General features: G+C 41.8%; 1 protein-coding gene across 1 annotated transcript in view; it reads left to right on the plus strand.

Annotated features, from left to right (window-relative positions):
* Positions 1-13,996, plus strand: part of Ak9 (adenylate kinase 9) — a 123,003-nt gene that overhangs the window by 20,129 nt on the left and 88,878 nt on the right. Inside the window, exon 9 of the mRNA XM_027928089.2 lies at positions 10,852-10,946. Coding sequence (XP_027783890.2) covers positions 10,852-10,946 — 95 coding nt within the window. The remainder of the gene's footprint in view (positions 1-10,851; positions 10,947-13,996) is intronic.

Consider the following 13,996-nt stretch of genomic DNA (forward strand, 5'->3'; position numbering starts at 1 on the left):
TTGGACCCTGCGCCTATCAGAGCATACACCAAGCACTAAGTAGCCGAATTCCGGCTCCCGGAACTGAGCCCGCGGGACTGCTTCTTGGAGCTTACACTTATAGGAGCTTACACAGAGCATGGAGCGGCCGAGTTCCGGCTCCCGGAACCGACCCGGAACCGCCCTGGCCCAGGGCTGCGGAGCCTGCGGAGGCTGCTTCTTGGACCCTGCGCCTATCAGAGCATACACCAAGCACTAAGCAGCCGAATTCCGGCTCCCGGAACTGAGCCCGCGGGACTGCTTCTTGGAGCTTACACTTATAGGAGCTTACACAGAGCACGGAGCGGCCGAGTTCCAGCTCCCGGAACTTCCCTGGCCCGGGGCTAGGAGCCCGCGGAAATTGCTTCTCGGTCCGGGTCCTGCTGAGGGCCGGTCAGGACTCACCCGTTGCTTTGGTTGCCTGGCAAGGGGAACGAAATGCTGCCATTCGCATAGGATACCAACATGGCAGAGATCTGATGTCAGCAGAAAGCGGCGGAGGAGAGAACTTCATCAATACCAGCGGTGACATAAGCAGTTGGTCTCCTGGTAGGGGGGGTGAGGCACAGTCACCCGAGTCTCCTCAAATTGTCCTCGAGCCAGAGGGGAGGAGCCAGGCCGCCGCCAGCGCCCAGAGCAGGCCCAGCGACTCGCCAGCGTGGTGACCGCGTGACCCCAATTGGAGAGGGGGCGGAGCAGAGCCGCCACCCGCACCCGCAAGGTGGGCAGACCCGCGACCCAGTGGTACATGGGCGTGGTAGGAGGGGCAGGGCAGAGCCGCCGTTCGCGCGGGCAAGGTAAACAGACCTGTGACAGCCTGGCGGGTCAGGCCCAGTGGCTTGCCAGTGTGGTACACACATCACCCCAACTGGAGTAGGGGCAGAGCAGATCCTTCTGCCACGCCCGGATCAGGCAGGCCCTGCCGGTGTGGTGGTCACGTGACCCCAATTGGAGTGGGGGCGGAGCGGAACCGCCACCCGTGTCCGCAGGGCGAGCAGACCAGTGATCAACCTGCAGATCAGGCCCAGGGGTCCGCAGGCGTGGTAGGAGGGGCAGGGCAGATCCGCCGCCCGCGCCTCCAAGGTAGGCAGACCTACAACAGACCGGCGGATCAGGCCCAGGAGCCTGCCGGCGTGGTACAAACACCACCCTAATTGGAGTAGTGGCAGAGCAGAGTCGCCGCCCGTGCCAGGAACAGGCCCAGCGTCCTGCAGGCGGGGTAGTCACGACACCCCAATTGGAGTAGGGGCAGAGCAGAGCCTCCACCCGTGCCCGAAAGGTGGGCAGATCTGCGACCGACCAGCGGGACAGGCCCAGTGGCCTGCCGGTACGACAGACACGTCACCCCATTTGGAGTAGGGGCAGAGTAGAGCCGCCTCCCGCGCCTGCAGGGTAGGCAAACCTGCAACCGACCGGCAGATCAGGCCCGGTGGCCTGCCGGCGTGGTACACTCGTCACCCCAATTGGAGCAGGGGCAGAACAGAGCCGCCGCCAGCTCCCAGAACAGGCCCAGTGACCTGCCGGCGTGGTAGCCACGAAACCCCAATTGGAATAAGGAGAGAGCAGAGCCGCCGCCCGCACCTGCAGGAAAGATACGCAAGCAGTATGAAAAGACAAGGAAAGAAAGGACCACAAGCAATGCAGGTCAACGCAACTTTAGAAGAGGTAACAGCTGCAGCAGATGGAATGTCAGATAAAGAATTCAGGATATACATGCTTCAAATGATCTGGAGTATCAAGGAAGACATTAAACAGCAAAATCAGACAATGAAAGACCACTTCGACAACGAATTACGCAAACAAATCCAGGAAGCAAAGGATCAACTATACAGGGAGATAGAGGTTATAAAAAACAAACAAACAGAAATCCTAGAAATGCAGGAAGCAATAAACCAACTTAAAAACTCAATGGAGAATACTACCAGCAAAGTAGAACACTTAGAAGATAGAACATCAGACAATGAAGACAAAGTATTTCAACTGGAAAAGAACATAGACAGCTCAGCAAGACTGTTAAGGAACCATGAGCAGAACATCCAAGAAATATGGGATAACATTAAGAGACCAAACTTAAGAGTCATTGGGATACAGGAAGGTACAGAGCTCCAAACCAAAGGACTGAGAAGTCTATTCAATGAAATAATACAAGAAAACTTCCCAGACTTGAAGAATGAGACAGAATCCCAAATCCTAGAAGCCTACAGGACGCCGAATGTGCAAAATCATAAGAGATCCACACCTAGACACATTATAATGAAGATGCCCAACATACAGAATAAGGAGAGAATTTTAAAAGCTACAAGAGAAAGGAAGCAGATTACATTTAGGGGTAAGCCAATCAGGATAACAGCTGATCTCTCAACACAGATTCTGAAAGCTAGAAGATCCTGGAATAACATATTTCAAACACTGAAAGAAAATGGGTTCCAACCAAGAATTGTGTATCCAGCGAAATTAAGCTTCAGGATGGAAGATGAAATTAAAACCTTCCACGATAAACAAAAGTTTAAAGAATTCGCAGCTAGAAAACCATCTCTTCAAAACATCCTCGCCAAAGCATTACAGGAAGAGGAAATGGAAAATAACAATGAAAACCAACAGTGGGAGGTAGGACAATAAAGGGGGGGGGGGGAATAATCAAAGAGGAAAACAAACCATGTTTAGTAACAGAAATAAACAAATATGGCTGGAAGAACAACACATATCTCAATAATAACCCTAAATGTCAATGGCTTAAACTCACCAATTAAGAGACACAGGCTAGTAGAATGGATCACAAAACAAGACCCAACAATATGCTGCCTACAGGAGACGCATTTGATAGGAAAAGACATACATAGGCTGAAGGTGAAAGGTTGGGAAAAATCATATCACTCATATGGACTTCGGAAACAAGCAGGAGTGTCCATACTCATATCAAATAAAATAGATTTCAAGCCAAAGTTAATCAAAAGAGATAAAGAGGGACACTACATACTGCTTAAGGGAACCATACACCAACAAGACATAACAATCATAAATATTTATGCCCCAAACAATGGTGCAGCTATGTTCGTCAAACAAACTCTTCTCAAGTTCAAGAGTCTAATAGACCACCATACCATAATCATGGGAGACTTCAACACACCTCTCTCGCCACTGGACAGATCTTCCAAACAAAAGTTGAATAAGGAAACTATAGAACTCAATAACACTATTAATAACCTAGACCTAATTGACATATATAGAATATACCACCCAACATAAAGCAGTTACACTTTTTTCTCAGCAGCACATGGATCCTTCTCAAAAATAGATCATATATTATGTCACAGGGCAACTCTTAGACAATATAAAGGAGTAGAGATAATACCATGCATCTTATCTGATCATAATGGAATGAAACTGAAAATCAACGATAAAAGAAGGAAGGAAAAAGCATACATCACTTGGAGAATGAACAATAGGTTACTGAATGATCAATGGGTTATAGAAGACATCAAGGAGGAAATTAAAAAATTCTTAGAGATTAATGAAAACACAGACACAACATATCGGAATCTATGGGACACATTGAAAGCAGTTCTAAGAGGAAAATTCATTGCTTGGAGTTCATTCCTTAAAAAAAGAAAAAACCAACAAATAAATGATCTCATACTTCATCTCAAAATCCTTGAAAAAGAAGAGCAAAACAACAGCAAAAGAAGTAGAAGGCAAGAAATAATTAAAATCAGAGCTGAAATTAATGAAATTGAAACAAAAGAAACAATTGAAAAAATTGACAAAACTAAAAGTTGGTTCTTTGAAAAAATAAACAAAATCGACAGACCCTTGGCCATGCTAGCGAAGAGAAGAAGAGAGAGAACTCAAATTACTAGCATACGGGATGAAAAAGGCAATATCACAACAGACACTTCAGAAATACAGAAGATAATCAAAAACTATTTTGAATCCTTATACTCCAACAAATTAGAAGATAGTGAAGGCATAGATAAATTTCTTAAGTCATATGATCTGCCCAGATTGAGTCAGGAGGATATAGAAAACCTAAACAGACCAATATCAATTGAGGAAATAGAAGAAACCATAAAAAGACTACCAACTAAGAAAAGCCCAGGTCCAGATGGGTATACAGCAGAATTTTACAAAACCTTTAAAGAAGAACTAATACCAATACTTTTCAAGCTACTTCAGGAAATAGAAAAGGAGGGAGAACTTCCAAATTCATTCTATGAGGCCAACATCACCCTGATACCTAAACCAGACAAAGACACTTCAAAGAAAGAAAACTACAGACCAATATCTCTAATGAACCTAGATGCAAAAATCCTCAATAAAATTCTGGCGAATCGGATACAAAAACATATCAAAAAAATTGTACACCATGATCAAGTAGGATTCATCCCTGGGATGCAAGGCTGGTTCAATATACGGAAATCAATAAATGTTATTCACCACATCAATAGACTTAAAAATAAGAACCATATGATCATCTCGATAGATGCGGAAAAAGCATTCGACAAAGTACAGCATCCCTTTATGTTCAAAGCTCTAGAAAAACTAGGGATAACAGGAACATACCTCAATATTGTAAAAGCAATCTATGCTAAGCCTCAGGCTAGCATCATTCTGAATGGAGAAAAACTGAAGGCATTCCCTCTAAAATCTGGAACAAGACAGGGATGCCCTCTCTCTCCACTTCTGTTCAACATAGTTCTCGAAACATTGGCCAGAGCAATTAGACAGATGAAAGAAATTAAAGGCATAAAAATAGGAAAAGAAGAACTTAAATTATCACTATTTGCAGATGATATGATTCTATACCTAGCAGACCCAAAAGGCTCTACAAAGAAACTATTAGAGCTAATAAATGAATTCAGCAAAGTGGCAGGATATAAAATCAACACGCATAAATGAAAGGCATTCCTGTATATCAGCGACAAATCCTCTGAAATGGAAATGAAGACAACCACTCCATTCAAAATATCTTCAAAAAAAATAAAATACTTGGGAATCAACCTAACAAAAGAGGTGAAAGACTTATACAATGAAAACTACAGAACCCTAAAGAGAGAAATAGAAGAAGATCTTAGAAGATGGAAAAATATACCCTGTTCATGGATAGGCAGAACTAACATCATCAAAATGGCGATATTACCAAAAGTTCTCTATAGGTTTAATGCAATGCCAATCAAAATCCCAACGGCATTTCTTGTAGAAATAGAGAAAGCAATCATGAAATTCATATGGAAAAATAAAAGACCCAGAATAGCAAAAACAATGCTAAGCAGGAAGTGTGAATCAGGCGGTATAGCGATACCAGACTTCAAACTATACTACAGAGCAATAGTAACAAAAACAGCATGGTACTGGTACCAAAACAGACGGGTGGACCAATGGTACAGAATAGAGGACACAGAAACCAATCCACAAAACTACAACTTTCTTATATTTGATAAAGGGGCTAAAAACATGCAATGGAGGAAGGATAGCATCTTCAACAAATGGTGCTGGGAAAACTGGAAATCCATATGCAACAAAATGAAACTGAATCCCTTTCTCTTGCCATGCACAAAAGTGAATTCAAAATGGATCAAGGAGCTTGATATCAAATCAGAGACGCGCCGTCTGATAGAAGAAAAAGTTGGCTACGATCTACATTCGGTGGGGTCGGGCTCCAAATTCCTCAATAGGACACCCATAGCACAAAAGTTAATAACTAGAATCAACAAATGGGACTTACTCAAACTAAAAAGTTTTTTCTCAGCAAAAGAAACAATAAGAGAGGTAAATAGGGAGCCTACACCCTGGGAACAAATCTTTACTCCTCACACTTCAGATAGAGCCCTAATATCCAGAGTATACAAAGAACTCAAAAAATTAGACAATAAGAGAACAAACAACCCAATCAACAAATGGGCCAAGGACCTGAACAGACACTTCTCAGAGGAGGACATACAGTCAATCAACAAGTACATGAAAAAATGTTCAACATCTCTAGCTGTCAGAGAAATGCAAATCAAAACCACCCTAAGATACCATCTCACTCCAGTAAGATTGGCAGCCATTAAGAAGTCAAACAACAACAAGTGCTGGCGAGGATGTGGGGAAAAGGGTACACTTGTACATTGCTGGTGGGACTGCAGATCGGTGCAGCCAATTTGGAAAGCAGTATGGAGATTTCTTGGAAAGTTGGGAATGGAGCCACCATTTGACCCAGCTATTCCCCTTCTTGGTCTATTCCCTAAAGACCTAAAAAGGGCATGCTACAGGGACACTGCTACATCGATGTTCATAGCAGCACAGTTCACAATAGCAAGACTGTGGAACCAACCTAGATGCCCTTCAATAGACGAATGGATAAAAAAAATGTGGCATTTATACACAATGGAGTATTACTCTGCATTAAAAAAATGACAAAATCATAGAATTTACAGGGAAATGGATGGCATTAGAGCAGATTATGCTAAGTGAAGCTAGCCAATCCCTAAAAAACAAATGCCAAATGTCTTCTTTGATATAAGGAGAGTAACTAAGAACAGAGTAGGGACGAAGAGCATGAGAAGAAGATTAACATTTAACAGGGATGAGAGGTGGGAGGGAAAGGGAGAGAGAAGGGAAATTGCATGGTAATGGAAGGAGACCCTCAGGGTTATACAGTGGAGGAGGTAGAGAGAGAGGAGGGGAGGGGAGGGGAGAGGTGGGGAGGGGGGAGGGGGGAGGACGGGAAAGGCAGCGGAGCACAACAGACACTAGTATGGCAATTTGTAAATCAATGGATGTGTAACTGATGTGATTCTGCAATCTGGGTATGGGGTAAAGGTGGGAGTTCATAACCCACTTGAATCAAAGTGTGGAATATGATATGTCAAGAAATTTGTAATGTTTTGAACAACCCACAATAAAAAATTAAAAAAAAAAATAAAAAAAATAAAAGGTCTATTTGGGTGGGAAAAAAAAATAAAAGGTCTTTTTGGCCTGATGCTGTTGGCTCATACCTGTAATTCCAATTGCTCAGGAGGCTGAGACAGGAGGATCACAAGTTCAAGGCCCTATGCAATTTATTTTTTTAAGAGTTTTTGTTTGTTTGTTTGTTCGTTTGTTTGGTTTTTAGTTGTAGATGGACACTATACCTTTATTTTTATGTAGTGCTGAGGATGGAACCCAGGGCCTCACACATGCTAGGCAAGTGCTCTACCATTGAGCTACAACTGCTGCCCAGCTCTATGCAATTTAGTGAGACTATGTCTCAAAGTAAAAAATAGAAAGTGCTGGGACTGTGGCTCAGTGGTAAAGTGCTCCTGGGTTCAATTCCTGGTATCAAATAAATAGAAGCTCTGTTTGAGGTACTACTTTCTAGTACCTCAAAGAAAATTAAGTGGCAATCAATAAGCATCATTAAGATGCTTCATATCATTAGTCATTAAGGAAAAGTAAATCCCAACCTTAATAAGAAAACACTTCATACCCACTATTTAAAAAATTAGAGAGAAGGGGGATAATAACAAGTGCTGGTAAGGATGTAGAAAAAAAATGAAACCCCAAAAAGTAATAATAAAAAACACAGTAGCTATTTCTGGAATACATAATCAGTGTCTGGCATTATCATAAGCTCCAAGGATATAAACATGAAGGAGGGAAATGAGTCCACATGTCCCTCCCCTCATATAGTATCCAATATGTGGGGGGAAATAAATATTTAAATGGTGGTTTAATAAATAAGGTTATTGGAGCTCACAAAAGAAGAACAAAACCTAGTCTGGTAAGGAGGGCCACTGTCTGAAATCTCACTTATGATGAGTAAGAATTAGACCTCGAAGGCTAGGGGAGGGACAGGGAGCCAAACTCTTCTATGCTCAGGGGAGAGTGTGCAAAGACCCTAGGGGCAAGAAAGAGCAGGTGAATTGTAGGACTGGAAATAGGAAGATGAGATAGTAGGAGTACAGTAGTGCAGAGACTCTAGAACCAAGCAGGGACTGCACCAAGAAAAACCTGGGACTTAAGGAGTTAAGGCATTTAGGCCTCATTATGAGGGAGGTCATAGCCAGTGAAAGATTTGAAGCCAGAGAGTGAAAATGATCCTTTTTTCATTTAAGAACCATCACCCAGACTATAGAACAAGAGAAAAATGGGAGAAGAATCAAACTGAGGGTAGGAAGGCTAGTCTTGGCTTCTGCAGTCATCAGATAAAAGACAGTGGCCTAATCTAGGGTAGTTACCATAGGAATGAACAAAGGGGACAGGTCTGAGACATATATAAGATGTCTGCTTGAAGAACTTAGTGAGTCACTTAGCATAGGAGTTAGGGGAGACAGAAAAGTCAAAGATAACCCCCAGTTTTCTGATTTGATCTCACTGGTGGCAATGGGGTAATAGTGCTAACAGTGAAACCAAATCAAGGTGAAGCTCCTCACTTGGGATGTGCTCTTGCCAAGATCACTAGAGATCTCCTCTTAATCAAGCCAGTGGTCATTTTTCATCTAATTTAATCTAGAAGCACATTTGATACATCTGACCATGTCTTCCTGCTCTCTCCTTTCCATGGCTTCTTAGATTTCCCCTGCTTAATTGCTCCACTACTCCTTACTGGACATTCTAAATCTCTCATCTCTAGTGTTAGACCCCAGAGCTCACTTCTGTCCTCACCCCTTAGGAGACTTCATCCTAAGGACTTCAAATACTTCTCAATACTGGCATCTCTTAAATTAATATTTGCTACAACTTGCATGGCCAAATGCTAGAAACTGGCAAGGAGTGATGGGAGATTAAGAAATACACACAAACACTTATAGAGAGAAAGCTGGGACCGAGTGGGACACCAACCTCTGATGGAAGAACAATGACCCAGAGCTAGCTCAGCAGGGTTATTATATAGGGTCTCACAATCAGGAAGTTAGTGCACATTGTTGTTTGTGTACTAAAAAGTTACAGAACTAGAAACATTCTTGTAACTATTATACTGTTGCAGTGCTAGGAACATTCTGTTATTATCCTGCTGTATCCAGGAAGCCCATTGTCCAGATTTTCTGCAAAGCAGGGAGGCTTGAAGGTTGTAGTGCTTAGAAGATATTGTGGTCATCTTGTTATGCTCAGAATTCTCTCTCCCTGGCAGCTGGCATCTGGGCACAAGTTCAAGATTGTTATTGTACTGTACCTTTGCACAGAACTTCCTCAGGCAGGGCATTACCGAAGCTCCTGGGCAATCTCATCCTGCACCTTTGCACAGAAAGTTCCCAGGGCAAAGCACAGCCACAACTCTAAGGCAGTCAAAAACCATGATCCAAGTCAGTACTCTCCACAAATATTATTATCCCACATCTTTCCCCTGAATTCCACACTGGTGTACTTGACTGCTGCCGAACTGCTACATATCCAGTTTGATGTCTAACCGTCATTATGTATAACATCTGCCCAAATGTGTTTCCCCCTCAGTTGCCTCTTTCAATACATGTCAGCACCATTCTTCCTATTGCTCTTCTCTTTTTTTTTTCTCACATCCACAACCCATTCATCAGCATACACAGCAGATTTCTTCCTCAAAATACACCCAGAATTTTGTTTTCTACTTGGACACACTAGAGGACAGAAGATCTAAGAGGCTTGGTTGAAAATTTCCAAGCTTATTAAAACCCCAGTCTTGCCGGGTGTGGTGGTGCACAACTGTAATTCTAGGGACTCAGGAGGCTGAGACAGGAGGATACAAGTTTGAGGCCAGCCTCAGCAACTCAGTGAGGCCCTAAGCAACTTAGCAAGACCCTATCTCAAAATAAAAAATAAAATCAAAAGGACTGGGGATTTAGCTCAGTGGTAAATTCCCAGTACTATGCCCTCACTGCAAAAATTATTTAAAACCCCAGTCTGGAATTGGTACCCTGCTACTTCTGCACACATCCTATTTGTGAAAGCAAGTTACAAGGAGAAGCTCAACATTAGAGGGTAAAGAAGTATACTCTACCCAAAATTAACTAGACAATTAATCAATGAAACAAGGGAAGGATGAATTGTGAATAACATAATCTTCCATAGACCACCACACACCAACATTATTTTTTCTTTCTCACCATCTCTCACCTCAGATTCTAGTTACTAGCCCATTGTTTTTCCAGTTTCTTCCACATAGCTTGTGTCTACATTAGTTTTCTAGGGTTACCATAATCTATCCTATGTCTTACCAACCGGATAGCTTCAAATGACAGAAACTTATTCTCTCACAGTTCCAGAGGCTGGAAGTACAAACTCAAGATATTGTCTTGTTCCCTCCAAATCCTCTAGGGGAGGATCCATCATTGCCTCTCCCAGCTATGGTAGTCCCAGGTATTTCATGACTTATGGCAGCATTGCTCCTGTGTCTCCCTCCACCTTCACATGGCTTTCTTCCCTTTGTCTGAAGAGTTCCTATAGACCCAGACCTCTAGAGTCATGAATATTCAGGGACCATAGGGCAGAGTATCATGGGTTGAAATATGTCCCTCAAAAATATTTGTTAAAACCCTAACCTTAATACCTGTGAATATGACCTTATTTAGAAACAAGGTCTTTACATGTTCAATCAGGTTGAGATCATGCATAATTAGGGTGGGCTCTATTTCAATATAGATTAGGACAAGAAAGTCAGACACACAGAGAGAAGATGGCTATGTGACAACAGAGGCAAAGTTTGGAGTGATGCATAAACAAGTCAAGAAACACCAAAGATTGCCAGCAAACACCAGAAGCCAGGAAAAAGTGATCAAGGAGTCTACCTGGAGGTTCAGAGGAAGCATGGCCTCCAATAATGAACCTATCACTTTTTCAGAATGTTTGAGATATTCAGATGTCAGTGTATTCAAATGTTTGTTCTTATAATCCAGACAGTTATAGAACGACTCAAATATCTGAACCTAAAAAGAGCAGCTGTTGTGACCAAACTTCAGAGTTCAGAGGAAGAAATGAATGATATAACGGAAACTGTAAGTTACGCTTAACTGTTTGAAAACCTTTGTGTTCAATATGTGTTGTAACCTTAGTTTGTATCTTTACAAGGTCTAAAAGAAATTTCAGGATACCTTTTTAAAAATGGGAGTTGGGAAGAAAAAAATGGTTTGGGGAAGAAGCTATAATATTAACACAATATTCTATTAGATAACTAACTATAACACAACAAGATTTTTGAAACAAAAATGGGCCAGGCATGGTGGTGCACGCCTGTAAGCCCAGTGGCTCAGGAGACTGAGGCAGGTGGATCACAAGTTCAAATCCAGCCTCAGCAATTTAGCAAGGCCCTAAGCAACTTAGTAACACTGTGTCTCAAAATAAAACAAAAGGGTCCCATCATAAATAGATAGTTCTTGTGTGTTTTCAAGGACTTTGGATGAATATTCTTCAGCTAAAGGCAGGTAGTTTTTAGAGAATCAGTACAGCATAATGGTAATGTTTAAAGCAGCGATTTTTCAGCCCTGACTGCATGGTGGATTCATCTAGGAAGCTTTTAAAATAAATCAGTGCCCAAAGCAGTTAAAATAGAATTTCTGGGATAGGAACCTGGCATTAAATCAAACAAAACAAAACAGGATATGACATCAAATGCATATACAACAAAAGAAAAAAATAGATAAGTTTGACTTTATTAAAATTAAAAGCTAGGGGCTGGGGTCGTGGATCAGTGCTAGAATGCTTGCCTAGCATGAGTGAGGCACAGGGTTCAATCCCTAGCACCACATAAAATAAATAAATAAATTAATTAAGGGTATTGTCTCCATTTATAACTAAAACACATTTTTTAAAAATTAAAAGCTATAGCTCAGTTGGTTGAGTGCTTACCTCACATGCACAAGGCCCTTGGTTCAATCCCCAGTACCACCAAAAATAAATAAATAAATAAAAATAAAAGCTTTTGTGCATCAAAGGACACTATCAATAGAGTGAAAAGATAACCCATAAAATGGAGAGAATGTTTGCAAATCATACATCTGATGAGGGACTAATGTTCAGGATATGTAAATAACTTCAATTCTACAGCAATAGAAGAATCCAATTCATAAACGGACAAGGAACTTGAACAGACATTTCTCCAAAGAAGACTGATAAGTGGCCAACAAGCACATAAAAAGTTGTTCAACATCACTAAAATCATGGGGAAATGCAAATCAAGACTATAATAATTTTGAAAAGACTATAATGAGATACCACCTCATACCCATTACGATGATTCTCATCCAAAAAATAGGAAAAAAAGTATTGACATATTGGAACCCTCTTGCATTGCTGGTGGGGTCATAAATGGGACAGCTACTGTTTAAAATGGTTTAATGTTTCCTCAAAAAGTTAAATAAAGAATTACCATATGATCCAGCAGGTCCACTTTTAGGTACTATCCCCAAGAAAATTGAAAGTAGGAACTCCATTAGATACTTGAACTTTAATGTGTATAACAGCTATATTCCCAATAACCAGAAGATAGAAACATGTCCCAATGTCCATAAGTGGATGAATGGATAAGATACACACACACACACACACACACACACACACACACCTGATAGAATATTATTCAGCCTTAAAAAGGAATGAAATTCTGATACATGATAAAATACAAATGAACCTTGAAAATACTGTGCTAAGTGAAACAAGCCAGACACAATAGAGCAAATATTATGATTTACACAAGGTACCTAGAATAGGCCAATTCATAGAGTGAAAAAGTAGAAGTGAGAGTGCCAGGACCTGAGGAGAGGAGAATAGTGAGGTATGCTTCATAGGTGGAGTTTCTTTGGGGGAGGATGAAAGCGTGTTCTGGAAATAGTGTTGGTGGTTGTACACATTGTCAATGTAGTTAATCCCCCTGAATTGAACACTTAAAGATAGCTAGCTAAATGGTGAATTTTATGTTATGTATATTTTACAAAAAAAAAAACAAAAAGAACTTTCTAGGAGATTCTACTGTAGATCCTGAGGGGGCAGGGGACTCACTGGTTTAAAGGAATAAGAGAGGAGCAAAGACCTTTATGAGAACTCTAGCTATGGGGAATTTGGGAGCTATAACTGCTGATGAATTTGTAGAGAGGGGGAGTGGGCCTGGGGACATGGTAAAGGAAGCTCAGTGTCAGGCTGGCACCATGCACATGGAGGATACCAGCATTGGTTTCTAATCAGAATAACCTGGATTTGAAGTCCAGCTCTGCAGCCTACCAGACCTGTGGGATTTTGTAAATTTTTTTCTTTATTCAATGATTAAGATAAAGGGGACAGTAACTATTATGGCATTGTGTTATTGTAAGGATTACATGAGATCATACTTGTAAAGCACCTAGGACCAATAGTGACATTCAAAATATCTAACAACTGAATTATGAGGCAGAACTGTCTTCATGGACCTCTCACTGGATCTTGTGCTTAGAAGGGCTCCACTCTTAGTTTAATGCTCTGCTGTTGCAATCTAGAAATTCTCAACTAAATTGAGAACAAGGACTTGTATTTTTTATTTTATCCCATGTCTTACAAATGAGCCTATTCAGTGCCAGGTCATTCACCCAATGGAGATAGAGCCTTCAGTAGAGCTGAGAATCCTGCTGTGCCCACCATAATTATTTATGTGATAGATCATAGGAAGGGCCAGAGTTTCTTTGGGAGAGGTTTAGGCAGGAGTGTCTCCTGAGGGCAGTGGCTATCATTGTTAAATTTCTCATGCCCTCCTCCACCCTGACCTCAGTGGTCTCACATAAGCCTCGGATTCAGTCTGTCCCGTTTTCTGCCTGAAAGAGAGATGGTGGGAGTGTGGGGGGAAGGGTAAGTGAATTAACTGAGGGGAGTGGGAGGTGGCTCTGGCTACTAGCACCCCTTTTCAAAGACTTCCAACCAGTCATCCTGTTTTATGCTCCCATTCAGCCCCCTTCAGAGGTACTTGGTATCACCCAGGCCAGTGTCTTTCTAGGATTTTGGAGTCAACTGGCTTCTTATCCCCATCCACCCCAAATCCATCCTTGCCACGGCAGATATTTTAGCTTTTGCCTTTCTCTGATCT

This window comes from Marmota flaviventris, chromosome 6 (genome assembly GCF_047511675.1).
Source record: "Marmota flaviventris isolate mMarFla1 chromosome 6, mMarFla1.hap1, whole genome shotgun sequence".
Taxonomy (NCBI): Eukaryota; Metazoa; Chordata; class Mammalia; order Rodentia; family Sciuridae; genus Marmota; species Marmota flaviventris.